This window comes from Pithys albifrons, chromosome 4, assembly GCF_047495875.1.
Source record: "Pithys albifrons albifrons isolate INPA30051 chromosome 4, PitAlb_v1, whole genome shotgun sequence".
NCBI lineage: Eukaryota > Metazoa > Chordata > Aves > Passeriformes > Thamnophilidae > Pithys > Pithys albifrons.
In genome coordinates, this window is record NC_092461.1 from 86897146 (window position 1) to 86918173 (window position 21028).

General features: G+C 38.8%; 1 protein-coding gene across 1 annotated transcript in view; it reads right to left on the reverse strand.

Annotated features, from left to right (window-relative positions):
• Positions 1-9212: 9212 nt before the first annotated feature.
• Positions 9213-21028, reverse strand: part of CD226 (CD226 molecule) — a 29239-nt gene continuing 17423 nt past the window's right edge. The window contains 3 exon segments of the mRNA XM_071554267.1: positions 9213-9340; positions 13048-13227; positions 13230-13463. Of these exon segments, the coding sequence (XP_071410368.1) occupies positions 9213-9340; positions 13048-13227; positions 13230-13463 (542 nt within the window).

The window sequence follows — 21028 nt, forward strand, 5'->3', positions numbered from 1 at the left end:
ATAAACAATAGTTTGTAGTATTTTACACGGGAAATTCTATTTGCATAATCCAAAGATCAAACAAACTCTTGCTGTTCCATTCTGACAGACTCATAACACATTTAAAGAGTTTTAACAATGCATTTGAAATTGAACTTTCGGAAGTTGCTCTTGTGTGTAGCTTACTATTTTTAAAACAAATATTGATAAATTTGGGGTTGTTCTAGTTTTAATGTGTATCTGTCTCTTGTTCAGCTGCTGTTCACTGATATTACTATGGTAAAAAAACAAAGCTGTTGTTTTGGGTCTGTTTTTTTGAAAAAAATAACATATTATTCTTATTATGCTATGTGTGATGTGATTTTCCCTGTGGATTATCCTGGTAGAAGTTATTTGTTACTGGAATCTGAATTAAAACAGATTAAATACCTGCAAAGATGTGCACTACAGATTTTGTTTTTTCCTTAAATCGCAAAAATAAGCAATTGTTTTGAAAAGACAAGCCGAAAGTACCGAGAGAAAAGAAATAAGGGCATTACCAGAAATAATCAAAACAATCTGGTATTTCAGGTACTTAACCTCAATGTCTGCCCCTTTTTTTACCCTCCATAAAGTAGGGATGTATTTTGACTGTCTCTATAACCAGGGAAACTACCATCTTCTCAGCTTATGGGTATTTCTGTATCAGGATTCCAACTGAGAACTTCTGTGTAATCAAATCCATTACATATCATTTCGGCATTTTAATATCCATGGGATCATAAGGAATGGCCCAATGCTACAAGATTTTATTCGTAATGCTGTGCACAATTTAGAATTATCTGCTATGACATTTGATAACTCAGGAAATAAACCAACTTATTAGTAGTACAATTCTGTGTATCTTCATCAACTTCACATGCAAGCATTTATATATCTGAAAACCTTCAGTAAGTGAAATCAAAAAAGAACATCCCTTGCAATGTGTCCTTGTTCAGGAGTACACAAAACCAAAATAAGATGGTTTTTAATGGTATATGAAACTGTAATCAAGTCTTCAGCAATGAGTTGAAGGACACTTTAGTTTAGGATTTTAGATTTTTGGCTGAAATGTAAAATAATGACATTACGCTGTTATTGCTCAAATAGTGAAGAGAAGCCTTGTGTCCATGTTATGATCAGAAGAACTTAGACTTCTATTTTACTGTGCACGTGAAGAAAGCTTTCTCTTGAAGAAGGCTATGCAAAATGTGCTTTTCACTGTCAGCTTCCTTCCTAGACAGCCGAGTAGAACTGGTACCTGATCTGTAGGCAGACTTATGATGCCTCCACCACTAGCCCCTTTCAAAACAACCACGATATCCAGCAACATTTTTACGTACAGTTCAAGAGAAAAGGGAAATCAAGCATAGGTGGGCGAGGCACACAGTTTGTAGTATGCAGGCATATATGATTATCAGCCATCACGGTAACACCTTTGTTTACTGGCATCCTGTCCTCAGTAATTCAGCAGATTTGTAAAACGCCAAAAGATGTGTAGATCTTAATTCTCAGGTCTGCCTTCTGGTTCTGTTTCTTTAAGGATTAATTTTTTTGTCTGTTTGTTCAATTTCTATGTGATTTATTCTGTAGGTTTCAGCAGAATATATACATATGCACACATACAGCTACATATGTATGTGTATTGTTTTGTAAATGTTCTCAGTCATGCTTTTTTGTGCTTTGCATCGTTTATTCATATACCTTCCATGTTCTCATTTATTTTTTGCGCAACTAAACCTTATAATAAATTATTAAATGTAACCTGACAGTGACAGAGTCTTCATGTTTTGTTTTCTTCTGGGCATGGAGGGGAGAGGTGCGGGAAAGATTGAGTGAAGGGAGAAGAGACTACACTTCTATTCCATCCCCAAATAGAAAACACTGAAATAACTGTGGTGAGTGGCAAGAAGTTTGTAAAACCACACAGCTGTCAGATACCAAGCTTCTGTGCATACTTTTAAATCTAGGTTCAAGGAGCCCTGATATATTTGCTTTTGTCAGCTGAATAGTACTTTTTGCCCAGCAGCAAAATAACACTTCCTGTGTGGAAAATCATGGGTATTTATTATCCTACAGAGATCTCAATTCAAGATGCAAAAATCATGAACACAGACATCGAGCACATTTTCCTTCACACCCTGTCACATAAGCTTCTCATACACATAGATTTCTCAGACCAAATTAACTTTATGTATACATATGCTGCTCCACTCTGCACATCAGAGATGTTATAAAATTGATACTTAAGAGTTCACCTACTGGGTAAAAATGTTTCAGTTGCAGAAGTAAAAATAATCTCTAATTCTGCTTATGAATCAAAGGATACTTTAATGCTGCAGGCCTGCAATACAACTCTGACACATCTAGGGTAACCTGGCCCAGTCTACCTGTCCTGCCAAAGCAGCCCAGGCAGTGCCCAGCACAGCCAGTTTGACCTTCCACATCTTGCCAGAGCAAAGTAAATAAAGTCTATGCTGCAAATAAAAGGCCTGTGCTTTGATTACTTCATTCTTAAGAAAGAACTTAATGTTTTTTCTTAGGTTTGTGTGAGACATTTCTCTAGGTAACAAAAATCTCTTTTCTGTGCTATGCATGCCATGAAAATTGGATCTTCTGTAACTGTTAACAGGCTAGAAAAACATTTTAAAAAATAAAAATTGAAGGATTTTTCTCAAAGAAATTAGAGCTTTGAAAAGGGAGAGAACCAGCAATTTTTGCCTAGATGCTGATTTAGTACTGGGAAATACTGAACCATTAATAAAAGTCCTTTTTGTCATCTTGTTTTCTATGAATACATTTCAGATTCAAGTCATATGAAAAAAAGAATTTGCAGTTTGAATATCTTTCATGGCTGTCGCACATCAGATCCCTGGTAAAGCACCAGTGAAATACCCCCTTCCGCTCACTTACACACTTCAGATACTGACACAGTCTCCCCTACATCAATCTTACAAAGAAAACTTAATGAGAGTGCCTGGGGGAACTGGCATGGGAGGAAAGGTGGTTTCTGAAGCACTTTGATCATCATAGGAAAAGCTTCACCCTGGTACAAACAGTTACCCAACTGTCAGAATGAGAAAAAATAGGCTTTATAAGGACATATTGGCAGTGGAGCTTACCACAAGATCATACAAGAGTGACAACTGAGAGAAAATAGGTGGAAAGCCAGAGTCTCATATCCACTGTGAGAATGGGATCATTTCCCTAAACACGGCAAACTTCCCACCTTAGGGTATGGAGGAGACAAGGCAGAAGCAGTGAAATGGGCTCCTATTGCTCCACTTTGAAACTTCAGGGCTTGAATAAAGTTATTAAAAGAAGAAAAAAAGACTCAGAGTTCCAAAGCATTGATTGTTACGATATAAAAAGAAAGGAGAAGCACTGAAACAGTTGTCCCAAAGAATTATAGTGACGTGGAACTGGAAGATATAGATAAAGCAAAGGATATCACAGAACACAATTTTTTGCTTCAGTTTTACAAGCAGTGACTTGAGGAGAAAAGACATTAACAACAGACAAATAATAAAAAAGCCATCAAACCAAAAGAGCTATTTTGTTAATAACATGGAACAGTTGAGTCTCTAAATGTCACTGCAAAACATTGAAGACTACGAATCAAAAAATAATGAATAGCAATAATCATACTTTAAAATCTTCCATTTTTCCTCTCTATATAGTTTAAGATGGCTATAAGATTCAGGGAACATAAAGAGCAAATACAAAGAGAAAGGTCTTAAAAAATATGGAGTACAAAACATGAGTAAGCTCCATCTCACCAGGTGACGTTATCCAGGTCTGAGCAGAGTACAGAGCTTTTGATAAGGCCTCTGGGATCCTCTTCCTCTTCTTTCTGAAGACTGCATCATACATGGTAGTATAGCCCAAAATATGTAATTCCAGCATACGAGAGATAGTGCTGGTGTTGCTACTTTTCCACTGAAACCAGGAAATACAATAAAAATCCAGGAAGACTTGCAAACTGGAACATGCATAAGATTAGCAGTGTTTCATAAAAGCCTGGATGCAGCTAAAAAGGTCCTTTGATTCAGGAGAAAATACAGTTGTTGTTGCCCAAAAGTTTCAGCTGCCTCAAATATTGTGGTAGGAGAAGGGATTTTCTGCTCACTACTTCTTTTCAGTGGAAGCAGAGAGATACTGGGTCAGACCACTAGTGATATTTGGCAAGGAATACAGCAAATTTAGATAATGGTTTAAACTGTTAGTTTGGATCCAACTGTGAGTAAATTTAGAACATAAAATGAGAAGACAAAAAATGTTAGATCTAGAAAACCTCAAGATGTCACCTGGCCTCCTCTGTGCACAAAAAAGGAAGTCTATGCCTAGTTTGATGTTATTCCTGACAAATGACCCTTAACATGTTATTTCAGCTAATACCACAGTAAGCATTTAGCTGGCTAAGGAAGCTGAGTGAGCCATTTGTTTTTATAATGTGAAAAAAGGCAGAAAATAACAGAAAATGTCACTTTTTTCAGAGTGTAGAACTGATTTTTCAAGTTTAAAATTTAGATAAGAAAATTCAATTTTCACATATACCTTATTTTGTTCTGAATAGAACAGTAGGGTGTGCTGTTAACACATTAATTTTTATCTGCTTATTATGCAAATTGATTTGTTACTTTTTCCAGTAAGAATTGATGATGCAGAAGATCAGTAGGAAAACTAACAGCAAAACAGCAGAAATTCCTCCAACTATGTAGGTATTAAACTATTTATGATCCCAATATGACTGTAATAAATATAATTAGTATTTTGTATAAATATAAATCATCATGAACTTTTTATTACAAAGTAAGTTGAAAAATCAATGATTATATAAAGACAGTACTCCATGATAGCTCATACTTGATATTGAGACTTCCCAACAATTCCCTCATTTCTAAAATGCCTCTGTTATGGCATACTACCTCTTGGGAAAGTTGTGTCTGGGTTGACCAAAGATGAATGAACACAGCACAGTGGTATGAAAAAAACAGTGATGCCTTATATAATTCTTTTCTATCTTCATCCCTTCCCTGGATGAGAAAGCAGTCCATACCTAAGTGACTCAATAAGTTGTTAATAAAAGTACTCAGACTACTTAAGTGGATGTTTTTGGCTGGTGACCAAACCTGAGAGGAGTGCATGATACCCCAGAGCCCCATGCAGCCCTCCAGAAGGACCTCAATAGCTGACCATGAGCCAGCAGTGGGACCACAAAGGCCAATGAAATCCTGGTCTGCATTTGGAAGAGCATTACCAGTAGGTCAAGGGAGGTGATCCTGCCCCTCCACTCAGCCCTGGGAAATTGAGGTCCAGTGGAGGGCTACAAATTTCACAAAATCATGGAATATGCTGAGTTGCAAGGGACCCACAAGGATCATCAAGCCCATCTCTTAGCCCTGCACAGGACCATCCCCAAGAGTCACACCTTGTGCCTGAGAGTATTGCCCAAACACTTCTTGAATTCTGTTAGACTTGGTGCTGTGACCACTTCCCTGGGGAGCCTGTTCCAGTGCACAACAACCCTCTGGGTGAAGAACTCTTTTCTAAGATTCAACCTAAACCTCCCCTGACACAACTTCAGGCCATTCCCTCGGGTCCTGTAATTGGTCAACACAGAGAAGAGATCAGTGTCTACTCTATCTCTTCCCCTCACGAGGAAGTTGTAACTGCAATGAGGTCTTGCCTCAGTCTCCTCTTCTCCAGGCTGAACAGACCAACTGACCTCAGCCTCTCTTCATATCAAGGCCCTTCAGCATCTTTGTTGCCTTCCTTTGGACACTCTATAAGAGCTTAATGTCTTTCCTCTATTGCAGTACCCAAAGCTGCACACAATATTCAAGATGAGGCCATCCCAGGGCAGAGCAGAGTGGGACAATCCCCTCCCTCAACCGGCTGACCCCCAGGAGATGATTGGCCCTCCTGGCTGCCAGGGCACTACTAGCTCATATTCAGCTTGCCATCAACGAGGACCCCCAAGTCCCTTTCCATGGCACTGCTTTCCAGCATCTCATTCCCCAGTCTGTCCATACATCTGGGGTTGTTCCATCCCAGGTGCAGAATCTGGCACTTTCCTTCATTGAAATTCATATGGTTGGTGATTATCCAGCCCTCTAAATTGTTGAGGTCTCTCAGTGGGACTTCCCTGCCTTTGAGTGAGTCAACAGCTCCTGCCAGTTTTGTGTCATCTGCAAACTTGCTCAGTATCCCTTCCAGTCCTGCACCCAAGTCATTTATGAAAATGTTGCAGAGCACAGGGCCCAGGATGGAGCCCTGTGGAACCCCACAAGTGACAGGTCACCAGTCTGATGTTACCCCATTCACTATTACTGCCTGTGCTTGACCCACGAGCCAGTTGTTCACCATTGCTTGATGTGTTTATCTGGCTCTGTGCTGGACAAACCCTGTGAAAGCATCAAAAGCTTCACTGAAATCCAAAAAGATTGCATCAGCTGGCTTTCCTTGATCAGCTAGGTGGGTTACTTTGCCAGAAAAGGAAATCAGGTTTGACAAGCAGGACTTTCCTCTCATGAAGCCATCCTGGCTGTGACCAATGACTTAATTGTCTTTCAAGTGTTTTCCAATACTTCTCAGAATAATCTTCTTCATATCTTTCCCAGGCACTTGAAGCTGATCAAGGGACTAGAGCATCTCTCTTTTGAACAAAGGCTGAGGGAAGTGGGCCTATTCAGCCTCAAGAAGAGAGGATTGAGAGGGGCCCTCATCAATGTATACAGGGAGGCTGTCAAGAGGATGGGGCCAGGTTCTTCTTCGTGGTGCTAAGCAATAGGACAAGAGGCAATGGGCAGAAATTGATGCACATAAAGTTCCACTTGAATATGAGGAAGAACTTCATTACTATGTGGGTGACCACACACTGGAACAGAGCCCAGAGAGGTTCCTGACTCTCCCTCACTGTAGACATTCAAAAATGTTCTGGATGCAAGTCTGTGCAATGTGCTCTATGATGTCCGTGCTGGAGCCAGGAGGTTGGAATCTATGACCCTCTGTTTTCCCTTTCAGCCTGACCCATGCTCTGAATCTGTGATTGTAAAGGTTGTCTGATAACACATACCTAACAATCATTCAATATTTCCATGGGCAGCAAGGTATTTTTCAGAATAACAGGAAGATCATCTCAGTGCTCAAAAAAAATTTCACTTACTTACAGTACTGCACACAGCTGAATCAGTTATTTTCTGCTTTAATTTAAAAAGAAATCTGTTCGCTTTTTAGCAAAAAATTTCCACAAAAAATTTCTCCCATTATCATGCTTGTCTTAATCACCTAGTACTGTACATGCCTGGGTGAGGAATGTCCAGAAGCCAACTCTATTTGTTCTAGGCTGAAAAAAAAGGCTTACTTTGAAAACTGTAACTAAGGCAGGAGAAGTTATATTTATAGTAACTTTGCTTAAAATGTATTGATTTCTTTGGTGTGGAGTCACATCTTCAAATGATACTAAGGAGCAACATGTAATAACTAAGTGGTAGAGACAGACTAGGCAATGGCTTCAAGGTATAAGCCAATATATTCTTATAGTGTTCAAGTCTGTGGAGATGTAATTCTCATTTTTGAGGTAAAAAACATTGGAGGTAGGAACAGAGGTAATATCATCAAAGTCATATGGATAACCCACAATTCAAGTCCTCAGCAATTCATTGGTGAAGAGGGACTACAAAAAATGTCTTTAGGTGTAGTTCCTCTTTAATGTTCTCCTCACTGTATGAAGATGAAACCACAGCTGCCTCAAAGTGCTTTCATTCTGGATAGACAAGAAAGTTATGTGCTTAGCTTACAGGCAAAGGAAAATAATCAGTATCACTAATGACAATAATCCCAGCTAACCAGCTGCTTTTCTCTCCTGGATCAAAAAGGTTCACAGCTTCTTATCTGGCTATCCTGAATACCAGATGAGACTTGTTCAGGTATGCCTCTTTAGTATTAATGTGACCATTGGAAAGAATCATAAAAACATGATTACAGAATAATCTTGTCCTTGAATTCCAATGCTATTTTACTGGAAAAAAAAAAAAAAGAAAGAAAATTCTCCCAGAAGTTTACATGGTGAAGGTATGTGACACTATAGGGAAGGCTGTCTGATAACAAAACCCAATACCTTTCGAATTATAACTGCATATGAAGCCACTCTACTTCCAGAATGTTTTCAGCTCCAGTGTAAAGTGACAGGATGGTGCATTACCTATGTCCCAATTCAGCAAAAATTATAATGTATTTTTTTCCAGCTGTTATGCTCATTATCTGTGCCAGTGAATACTTACAGAAATAAGAAAATATTTTTAAGCAACAAGGGATTTTTTTTAAACCTTGTATTTAATTGTCATCAAGGATGGATGAATCTGAATAGAGTTGCAGACTTCAGAAATATCCCCACCCTTCAGTTTAACCTCTCCAGACTTCATTTTTCTTTTTCTGAAGTTTCTGATATTTAGTTTTATCAGGTCAAGATAATAATCTATGAGTTAATGAGTTTGAGAGCTGATATTATCAGCTGTCAGTTAAATTTGGATGAGAAAAATTATTAGACTTTTTTTTAACTAACAACAACTCAAAGCCCTTATGCCTTTTCTCATTTGAAGTGAGCAAAACCTTCCTTAGGCATTCGTTTTCTTTAACTATACAAACCCTTTTGTAATTACTGACTTTAACATCCCAGTCAAGCTTTTGCAGAAACATGTCAGAGGCTTGTCAGGTGCCTCTTTAGTTCCTATGTTCTCAACAAAGGCGATATGCTGATGGTTGGTTATTAAGTATATTTTCAGCATCAGTACAATTTCTGTTAAGTATCAGACAACCCCATCTTCGTAGCCTTGGCACCTTCTCTACAAGTTTGTAAAATTTTTATCTGGAAGATTTTCAACCTTCACTGCACCAACTTTGGTTTTGAGGAGGAAGCATTGATGGGCCAGACAGTTATTTGTTTTAACAAGACATTTGAACTTCACTGTAAAGACCTTCATGTATTTTGTCACATGCCTTGCTGGACTGCCATGTATGGTATGCTTACTAGACCTCATCGAAATAATTTTCCCCACAACTGAAAGGCAGAAATCCAGCACAAATGCATTCATTCCCAGAGAACGGTGGTTTGTTGAGTAGAGACCCACTGACATGGTTTTGTATCTTGTGTTCTTACTGAATGAAGGAAAAAAGAAGGTAATTTCACTCCTGTCCTGGTTCCCCTCATCCCCTTATTGCAGTCTTATCTTCTGGCTGTTTCCTATGGCCCAGAGCTCCTCCTGGCTCACAAGGACTGTATGATAACCCCCAATAACAGGACAAGTAGCCCCCTGCTTTTTATCTGGATACCATGGAGATCCTATTGGGGGCAATTGAAAGACATTTAAAGACACAATCAACATGGGTTCACAAAGGAAAGGTCCTGTTTAACTAATGTGGTATCCCTCTACAGTATGATCATCTGCCTATTGGGTGAAACAAACAAATCCATGTTGTTCCTGCACCCAAAATGGAATAATTCTGGACACAAGTATAAACTGGGAGAGAGTCAGCTAAAGAGGAGCTCTAAAGGAAGGGATCTAGGGGTGCTGGTCAGCATCAGGCTCAGTGCGAGTGATCAGTGCCCACAGGGCAAACCATATCCTGGGGGCATCAAACTCACCATCACCAACCAATCAAAAGAGGTGATTATCCTGCTGCAATCAGCATCAATGTGACCTCACTCTGAGTGCTGTCTGTGCTTCTGGGTCACACAAATTTAGAAGAATGTGAACGTACTGGAATGTGCATAAAGGAGAGCAACAAAGATGGTGAAAGGACTAGTGCAAATGTAATGTAATTCTGACCCCCTAAACGTACAAGTAAATACAACGGCCAACCAGATCTAGTGGGAACACAGAAACACAACATGTTTCTATTTTACTTGGTCTGAGAGCTTTCTGCTAAAGTGAGAAAAAACTTATTGACTCTTTCTAAAAATGTCTACATCTTCAGGATGGGATAAGTACTTCCCTTTCAACCCTGCTAATTTTTCAGTCCTTTCACATGACACCTCCCCTTCTTTCCCAATGAACTACCAAAACACTGTATGAGTTGTAAGTCTGCTTTGAAGACTGTCTCAAAGGAAAAACACAGTCGGGAAAAACAGAAATACGTTCAGATGTGGAATCTGATGTCATGACCAATCTCCATATTGACAGACTTTTTAGAAGAGATACAGAAAAGAACACATCAGAAATTAATCCCAAGTCTCTTGACCTCATTGTATAATTATGCAGTATTCTGCTTTCTCTTTCTGTAAGAGCTGTCCAACATTCTCTTTCTGTAAGACCTGTCCAACAAAAACTGCACTACTTTACATACCCACTGGTTTAATAATTCCAGGTTTTGAAGTCAAGAAGTATTTGCAGAAGTTCAATTTCAGGTGGAAATTCCTGTTTCAGAAAAACAACAGTCACAATATTTAGTGGGATGGCATGGGTAAACTTAGGGATAATGAATTGATCTCATGGTTTCATTTTCACTAATGTTCAAAAACATTAAATGTGGCGTGCTGACTTCTACTGATACAACTGCAAGAACAGCTTTCACAATGCTTGAATATGTATTCCTTCCTCTCTACCTTTTCTCTTAACAGGAATTCCACACTGTTTTTCTTTGCAAAAATACATTTACCTTTAGACAGCCTTTCACCCAATATTCCTTCTCATCAAAAGTTCTCAAGGGATTTTTCAACAACAGCTTCAAAACCAAACAAAACAAAAACAAAAAATAAAAAGGGAGGTCTTGTCTTTTATTTTATTCTTTCTCAACCTATAAAGAGGTTTTTTGTATTACTGTTTACAGTACAGCTCTCTTCCCACCTCCTAGACTCAGTATTTCAAAATAACTCTGGAACTGGGCAAGGTGAGAATTGCTGTTCCCATGCAGAATCACACCAACAGACTTAAAGTGTTGGAAGAGTTTGGTAGCAAATCCAAATTACAGCACTGCTCAGCTGTAATGCTAAGCCAAAGAAAATGGCATGACTGAACTGGTAGAACATACATAAAAAATAGTGTAGCAAGTTTCTGGCACCACTTGGTTTATTCAAGCCACAATTGCTGGATAAAGCACAGATCATGAGTTTGTGAGAGATTTCATTGGCTATGCTACTGGGTACAGCAGGAGCTGACACCTCGCCTGTCACTTCTTTCCCCTTACTGTTTCTCCATATCACACTGAAATAGTAAAACTGCAAAACAGTTCAAAATGTTAAAGAGAAATAATTGGAAATCCTTGACAATTCACTTCCTTTGGAATTAATAAAATCTCAAGAAAGTACACTTCATAATACATGGTGAGGTCTCAAAAGAGACACAATGGGTTATTTTCTGAATCTTAACTGTAGTTCAGATTCTTCAATTTTTTTTTCTCCAATAAACAGGCAGAACTATACAGCCATTGTTAGGACTAAATATCATCAATTGAATTTGCTACAGGAGCAAAAGAAGCAAAATGGAAACTAAACTCTTTGTGTAGGTGGAGCTGATCATTTTGAAAGTTACTGTATTATTTGCAACTCACTGTATGTTTTCATTTTGATGTGAGAAGCATTACCCCTGGAGTAAACAGAAAATATTTCTGTTGCTCTACAATTAGGATATGCTTGATTACAATGATATAGTCAACATTTTCAAATGTGAATGTTTAAAACTGGCAGACATGAGAGAACATTTTGTCCTTTTTCCTTTATTCTTCTCTATTCTCTCAATTCCTCTATTCTTACATTCTGCTGACTGTCATGAACTTCTGTGGTCAAGTATTCAGAGTAAAGCAGGTTTTAGGGTTTTATTTTCCAAACACAACCTCCACTTCTCAATTAACCATATTACAGATTAAACATATTCTGCAGTTTTACACTCCAAGCCACAGTACTGCCAAAGAGATGTCTATTAATACTCATGTGTTACCAGGAACACAAGCAGAAAAATGGAAGCTGGTCTGAATGCAGCAACTGAAGAAGGGTGAGGGTTGTACAAGAGTCATATCTTCTCATTCTATAGAGATTGAGAAGCAAAACCAAGATGGGGGTGGGGGGAGCGGGGCGGGTGTTGTTTTTGTGTTTTTGGTTTTTGGGGTTGAGTCATAACAGAAAGTACAGGTAAAGGTGGGATTCAACTAAGTTTGAGAAATTTTAAGTGTCTGTGTGTGGGGACATGTAGCTCCCATTATAAACAAACTGTGGCAATAGTTACAGCAAAACCTAGGGAGTGAGAGCTCCTTAAGGAAACTCCCTACTAGAATAAGGTAGAAGCCAGTTTACAAATTTCTACATTTTCTACTGTGAGTGTGCTCTTTGCCTTCATTGGAGGATGGGCCTCATTCCCAGGGCCCTTCAGTGCACTGTGCTAATGGGGAATTTCTCTCATGCCTTCTTTGGGAGAATGCCCACCTCTCCTGCAAACTAAGGCGGGTTTTGCCCTTCCAAAGTATCTGCTTTCTTATAAGTCATATGAGGAGCATCTGCAGGAGCTGGGCTTCTTTAGCCTGGAGGAAAGGAGGGTCAAGGGAGATCTTATGACTCTACAACTACCTGAAAAGGTTGTAGCAAGGTGGGGGTCAGCCTCTTCTCCCAAGGAACCAGCAACAGGACTAGAGACTCCCTCAAACTTCAGTAGGAAAGGTTCAGGTTGGACATCAGGAAGAATTACTTCACTGAAAGGGTGGTCAAGCTTTGAAATAGGCTTTCCAAGGAGGTAATGGAGTTGTCATCCCTGGGAGTGTTCAAGAAACCACTGGACATGGCACTCAGTGCTATGGATTAGTTGATGTGATGGTGTTCGGTCAAAGTTTGGACTTGATGATCCTTGACGTATTTTTCAACCTTAACGATTCTATGATTCTACTCTATTCTATTCCGTGATTCTTTACATCAACCCAGTTTCTCACAAACAGGTCTACAGTTCTGTGATGAGATCAGACAACCTTAAAACTAGCTTATTTCTGTGGAAATAAGATTAACTGTTGACTTTGTTATCTTTTACATCCTGCTTACTGGAATGCAGCACTTAAATAAATCCTCACTTGTTACTGAAGAGTTGTGTTCTGTGGGTGAAAGTGCTAATGCTGCAGAAGGTCCTGTTTGGAAAACATTTACCACTTCTTTCTTTACTTTCTTTATTGCCACAGTAGAACTCAACAGATAGGTTTTGTTTCTTCCAGCAGCTACACAGCAGTACATTGCAAAGTCAGTTTGTAATGTTTTGAGTTTGCCTGATCAGAACAATCCACCAGTGTATGCCCTTAGAAGTCTGAACCAAAGCTTTACCTTCCTGATGAGTTGCACAAAATGAGGTTATCTCCCTGATCTGCTTTAATCCTTTCCCACATTGCTTGCTGCATTGAATCTCCAATTTTATAAAGGCAAGTAAAAGCAATGTTTCCTTCTGCTTTGGTAAACATGGGATTATTTTGTTTCCCAGACACTTCAAAAGCATCTGCTGAAAAACAGAAAACCCAACAAAAACCTACTTGTAACTCATTCAAGGAAAGTTTAGTATCAACAATTCCTATATGGCAGATATTAATGGAATGGATTTACAGCAGAAAGATATTCAAATCATTTGAAATGCCGAAAAATATTTATACCTATCCATGACTATATTTTTGTGCACATTCAGACAAAAATCTTTATAGAACTGTGAGGCCATGATGACACTGCAAGAAGGCTATTTCTATACGTTTTGAGTACATGAATGTTCTATTAACACTTTCAGCACATATTCATTCATTGTGTGTGTGGGCGGTCCCGTGGTGTAATGGTGAGCACTCCAAACTCTGATCACAAGGTCGTGAGTTCAAGTCTCGGTGGAGACCATACCGGGCAGTTCAATGCCTCCCTGCCATCCAATCCCGTCAGATCTCGGATGTTCAGCAGGGTCAGCCCCGGTTAGTACCGGGTGCTGTAGACAGTCCTGAGGACTTCACTGGCACTGTCCAAGCTTGCTCGGCCGTGGCAGATGGGCCATACATACATACATTGTGTGTGTGTGGCTCGGCTTCGCGAATGAAGATTTGGGAAGGGCTGTCCCCCAAGTGGGTGTGCCCCAAGTGGGTGTCCACAGCCTGCGCAGTGGATTTTTTAGGTGAGACTCAGCGTGCGCAGAACTGGCCCCACCGTTTAAGTCCTGAGGTTCATCTGCCATGGCCGAGCGAGCTTGGACATTGAAGTCCTCAGGACTAGAACCTACAGCACCCAACATTTCCCAGGAGGTCTCCCATCCAAGTACTAATCTGGGGCTGACCCTGCTTAGCTTCCAAGATCTGACGGGATCGGATGTCAGGGAGGCATTTAACTGCATTAATTATGGGGCCAGTCTAATTAAATTTGTGATAGTCTTGTTCTGCTTTCACAGTAGTTATAATAAGAAAGTGGTTTGATGTGACCCTCAGGACATGCATTAGTAAATTATGTTAAAAGACATTCCAGCCTATGAACTGCAATTCCCCCCATTCACAAACCTCACCACTTAAATAAAAAAATTCTTATCCTTTCATATATTCTGCTTGGGGAAAACCTATGTGATAGTCTGTGGCATGAAAGAAGACTTCCAGGCAAATTCAAGACTTCATTCACATAGAAACCATACATATACTGTATCTTAAATAATTTTGACACAAATCCCCTTGCTCCGAGTTATTCCTTGTAGTAATACACTGTTTACAAATTAAGAAAATAAACTTTTAAAAATCTTCAGTTGAAAGACTGACAACTTCATTGATATTCAGAGCCACTTAATTTCTAACATGAACTTTGTGATGCCTCGATCTCATGTTAGAACTAGCACTGTCACCGTTCTCAAGAATTTAATGCTGGAAAAGATTAATGATCAGACTGTTTTTCCTACACTGTAGAAGGACTGATCTTTCAAATTCTTCAATGAGATCCTTTTGTTCATTAGATGTTTTTAAGTAATAGAAGTCACTACTGTATACTTTTATTGTGTTTGCATCAACTAGAAGGTAGGTATATGACCTAGGAATAAATGATTCAATTCACGTTGACAGGACAGAGAGTCCATTGTGGGCCCCTGTAACTTCAGAGACTCGTTCAGTCTCTGTGAACCAGTGAATGAAAAAGTCTAACCTGCAATTTTTTATCAATGGAACACAGCACAGAAAAATTACATTCCCTCTGTCTTTGGAGACCAGAAATATGATTAAAACATTGAAATGTTGAATGACAAAAGGAACTGTATCTAATGAGTTTACCTAAAAGAAAATTAATGAAGAACTTGAAGATCCATGTAGAGTGCAATCAGAGAGACTGAAAGTTAATGACAGACAAGGACAGAAGAGAGATAAATTCGCTAAACTAAACAGAAGGTACAACACAGTGAAGCTAATTAACTCCTTGGACAGCTTGCCAAAGACTGCTAAATTTCTATTACTGAAGTTGACTGCCAAGGCTGGATAATAATTGAAGTTATCATGCTAGTTCCAGCAAGAATTTTTATTCATGGAAGTCTAAGTGTTATTCAAATTAGACCAAATGACTGCTATGATGGGACTCTGCTCTTGCAAAATATGTTCCTTGAAGTGCAGTCCCTCAAAATTCACTACATTAAAACAGGCAAATTTTTTATACCTATTGGACTCAGATCTGCAGATTCATTCAGATCTGCTAGGTAAGAGGGGTAAATGGAAAAGTGATTGAAATCAATCCTCTCTCTGACACATCATATTCTTAGAGGTCGCATCCTTTCCTCAGACCATGAACTTCCAGCAACAGCCTGCTTTACAATAAACTGCAATAAATTCCTCCCAGAGAGGTCTTGCCCTTCTTCATTGTGTAGTCTTTGCTGTCATCTTCCACTATGAGCAAGCCCTACTGCTACCCACATTCTCCTCCGAAGCCTTGAAGTCTCCCCATCTCTTTCTTGGTCCATCTTAGTTGTCCTACTTGTTTCATGCTTATGCCACCCTGAACTCCAGGTAGGTAAACATGCTTAATAGGGAAATCATGCGTATCATGATGCTACCTCCCACTTTCCAGAAGATTCCAGAGGATTCTGACCCAAATGGCAACCAGCCAGAAGCTTATAATAACCAGCCTTCTTCCCTGATGCCTTACTGTATATTTGGTAGAAAAATGAATATTACACATATGGTCAGCTGGGAACAAAGAGATAAAATATTTTCCACCAGAATGATGAAAATCCTCTGTGCCTTAACATTTATTGGTTAACTCATGTGTTATATTTGCCAAACAATATATCCCAGTTTTTCAATAATATAATATTGTGGTATACTATAATAGGTAGATTACAAAGCTGAGTTTGCTTTGCAAATTCAGTGAAGAATTTCCAGGTATAAGTCTAGATATAATTGAATAATGTGCTGGTATACAAATAATGAATGTTATGTTGATAGTGAGAATGATGTACAAACAGTCAAATTAAAATAGAAACAGCTTGGAGATTCATTCCTGCTCTACATGCTATAATAAACATTTTTGAACACAGACATTATTCTTTTTTTTGGTCAGTTGGTTGGTTGGTTGCATTTTTTTTTGTTTTCATATATATTTTATTTGAAAGTATGCAGCAACATTAAGGTATTTTCACTCCTGATAAATAATGTAAATATCTCCCCTTGAACAATGGTACCTTGAACAATTTATATGATTATGTAAGGCACAAACAGTGGAGAATCAGGCCTACATAGTTCTAATTAAGTCTTCTAAGTACACTCAAATATTTCAGGCTTTTGTTTTAAGCAATTGTCCCATTTTATTTTGACACCAGCATCAGTACAGTTCTTTCATCCTCCTTCTCCTCTGTTCAACTACTTACTTTATTTAGCACCTTTCTAAACACAGTCTCTTTGCTTTCAGCTGGGTACGTGTGGGATGAAAACCTCCCACTTTCAGAAACACTTCTATGGGAAAAAAGCACACCCACACACCTTCACCCGTGCACATGCACAACCCAAGGTGACATGCCATGTGTGAACACTTTAGAAATGCTAAATAAAAATTTATCATTACATCCAACAAAAATAGACTTCACCTGCTCACTCCAGACACTGCCACTGCTGCCTGAACTGCCCATGGTCATGTCATCTTTCTTCCTGAACAGTAGGTAGGAAGAGGTGACAGCGCTCACAGTCTATAGGTCTCTGCTTAGTAAAGAAGTGCTCTAAGCTTGTTATCCTCCATGCACCTGTTTTGGCAGGATGTTATCTCATATTTTGCAGTTGTACCTATTTCTATCTGCTATTAGATATTTAAAGTGGAAAAATGCATGCTTTCATATTTTTAAGATACTTTATCTTTTAATATTTTACTTGGAATACAGAAAATCTCAGAAATATAGAGATATAAAAGAGTTTAAACCAACTCTACAGGATTTAAAGGACCTTTTGGAGAAATAATAAAATTGAATGATTTCCTCCCCCCTCTCTGTTCTAGCTACAAGCAATTAAAAGTCAAGATAAATTTTACACAAAAATTTGATGCAAATTCGTTTGTATAGAGGTTTTCAGCCTTTCTCCTTTTTTTTTCTTTTTTTTTCTTTTTTTTCATGTCCTATCCACTTCATTTTGGTTTGGTTTGGGAGTTTTTTGTTGATGCTTTTCTTTTACTCTTCTGTAAGGTTAGTTGATTTTGTTTTTTTCAGAAGAAAGTTGCTTAGATACTTTTACTCAGATAGTTTATTCATTTTTAAAGTAAGTAACTATGACATTTTAATTTCTGTTCACTGTAATGTTCACCAGTCCCACATGTATAATTTCACACAAAATTCCAGAGTTTCACTCTGGGCTGCACATCAATCTTATGCATGCCTTCTGGTTTAAAATCATATACAAACAAAACAATATTGAGACTTCAATATCAGCTCTACAACTCCAGAAAGCCAAAATTCAGCACAGTGAAATAAAATGCATTGAAATGCCCTTCTGGCTTAACATGTTTCTGCATCTCTGTAGAATCTTACAGCCTAAGTCAATCCCGACCAGAGCTGGTTTTATACCAAGAGTTGCACCAGCAGATGCAGACAAGTTATGACACAGCCAAGCAACAAATGAAGGCAATCATGCCCTATCCTTAGCCCAGCACACAGACATTTTCAAAGTGCTCCCCTTGATCAGAAGATCAGGACAAGAGCATAGTGCTCAGACTGATGGTAACAGAGCTACCTTCAAAGCAGCTACCCTTAGGACACAGTGCTCTCCAAGAGAAATAACTAATGACTTTAGCAGACTTTTCAAAACTGGAAAGCTAACTTAGTTCTACAGCAGAGGCAGGTTCCCAGGTCCCACTTGGTTTGCTGAAGCTCCACACACAAATACAGCTTTCTTCATCTGCTTGCAATAAGCGGTGACAAAAAAATAATTGCAGATGAAAAGGAGGCTTAAAATTTTATGAACATGAACTTTTTCTAGGGCTTTTCTTTTCACCAAGAAAGTCAGCTTTCACAAGAAAAAATATTTTAGTCGACACCTTCACCCCTTCTGAATAGACTAAATAAGTCTTCCAACTGTATTAGCTCATACTACAGGATTTTGTTGAGTTTCTAAAAATATGGGTTTGCCCTTTTTTGAATGAGACAGAGAAACATTGAAGCCTAACTATTAAATAAGCTGGAACAGTAAATATCTTCATTTCTAATGAGTTACTGTGCTGGTTTAAAGGTAAAACGGCAGGAGAAGTGGACCCAACATAAAAGAGATTATAAGTCAGAGTTACAATTTAATAAAAATATTACAATGAATGCAATGTGCAAAGAGAAATTGGTTTAACCCACAAAACCCAGAAGTACAACCCATCATGCTGGGGCATGAACAGGGTGGTGTTCGTTAGCCCCTGTGCTGAGACCCCACCATGGTTCCCTGGAGTCCAAAGTAAAAAGGGAAAAAAACTGTTGGTGCAGATGACAGTCACAGTCTGGTCGAGAGTGGTGGTCGCAGTCCTGTCGAGGTTCTGCTCCTCCTCTGGATCTCGCGAGTGGTCCCACAAGTCCCCAAACCACAAAATTATATACTCTCAGTTTTAGGTGGGAACGCCAAGTACCTCCCCCAGGGAGGAGAGTTCCACAATGGGTGATCTGACTGTGAGTCATGGGGTATTTTTGGAACTGTTGATGGCCCCTTAGCAGACATGACCCCTCAGGCTGGGTGTGAAGGTGCTAATGACTCCCTGGAGGGGAGTTATCACAGCTCCTATTTCACAGGCTTCTTTAACAAGCAGCTTACATCCTGAGAGGTCGGATGTGCCCTGGGCAGCTGCTGCAAATGGTCCATTGCTATATGTTCATGAGAAATGACTTAGAGGGTTTAGAATACACAGCTTTTGGTCACACACACACAGTGATAAACTGGTCTCAGCTTGCTGAGCTAGGATGGTTACTGACACCAGTTCTATGATCAGACCAGAAACCAGTACTAGTGTCATGTTTGAAAAGAATGCATTTTTCTAATAACAACTATTTGGATCATAAAAGTTAAAATTAAACTATTTATACTCCTATACCTTTTTAAATATACATCCTTTTAAATATACTAAATTAAATTATATTTTGAAGAACATTGTGAATCTTTTTTGTATATGTTATTAATTCTGCATGATATTCTAATCCCTTAGCATACAATTTTTATTCACCTGCCAATTCCAGTTTACTTGTATATATTTCATTACTCTTTGTTGATATTTTACTGTTTTAAGCTGAACTTGCCTATAGTGCAAGGAAAGGGAGAAGTCAAAAAGAAGGAGAGAGAAAGAATGCAGTGCTAATAAGAGTGAGAAAATCATCCTCTCTTCAGGTGTAAATATTCATGAACTTCCAGCAAGGAGAATTTGGTTGCTGGTAAAAAAATCATCTGATAAAAGTTATAATGCACTATGGCAGGATTCACCTGCGGGACAGTTTTGAAGATATAAGGGGTCAGAATTTCAGATTTTCATCCTCTCCAGGAATTTCATCAGTTCAGGATGAAGAGAATTTACCAGCAATAGGAGTTCAGTGACCAAACAGAAGGAATGACACAGGATGCTGTGCTCAGCTTTCATTTATTGTTAGCTACCCATGCTGGCTCACAGTGGATAAAGAGAAATGCTGTACTGAGAAAGTGCATTGTCACAGCATGCATGCATGTGTGTGCATTCATGCCTAGCTTCTCATACCTTCCACAAGGCTCTTAAGGGTCAGACTTCAGGCAGAGCAGAGGATGCCATGGCTTAAGCCACAGAGAAGAAAAAAAGCAGGGGAGAGGGGAAGGGAAAGGGCGTGAAAAATCAAGCTGGATCTTAAGGAAAACTGTTTGAGCCAGTGTTTCTCTGAAGAAAAAGTGAAGAGTGCCAAGGCAACAGACAAGGTAAATACCTCACCTACTCAGCCTTAGTGTAACATATTCCTGTCTAATAGGCCAGCTGAAAGAAAGGCTCACTGTTATAAACAGCAGAAGGTGGTTTTACAGATAAATTTCAGAACTTAAAATACTAATTACCTGTTAGTGATTTCCTGTAGAATATCTGGAAGTTTAACTATCTGAATCTGCAATTCTTTCTATGCTCTGATTTTCATCTACCTCGGTTAATTCCATAAGTTAACTTCTATTTCCCAAGATAAAATATTATTCAGTGTTTCCCAGACAAATTAAGACTATCTCCTTAATTCTGAATATTTTAAAGCTGTCATTGTGCACTTTCCATTTTTCCCCAAAATTGCATTCTGTGATGATTTCCAGATTGCATTATCTCTAAATTTCATCCATCACATTTACACTTTGAGAAACAAAAATAAAGTTACAAAACTCTTGGATATAGATTTAACTATTGGGTGTCACAGCAGTTATGGTGGATGCTAGAGATAATACCATACTTCAGTTAAATTGAATTTCCAAGTGATGGCTTCATTGGATAGAATTATGGAATAGTAGCTGAGAGGATGAAATATTTTTGGCTTATAGAAGTAGAGGAATGCTTGCCCTCTAAAAAATTTTAACCCACTAGATTCAAGTCCAGATCAGTTTTGGTTTTCCTGACTGCACCTATTCCTGGTTTGGA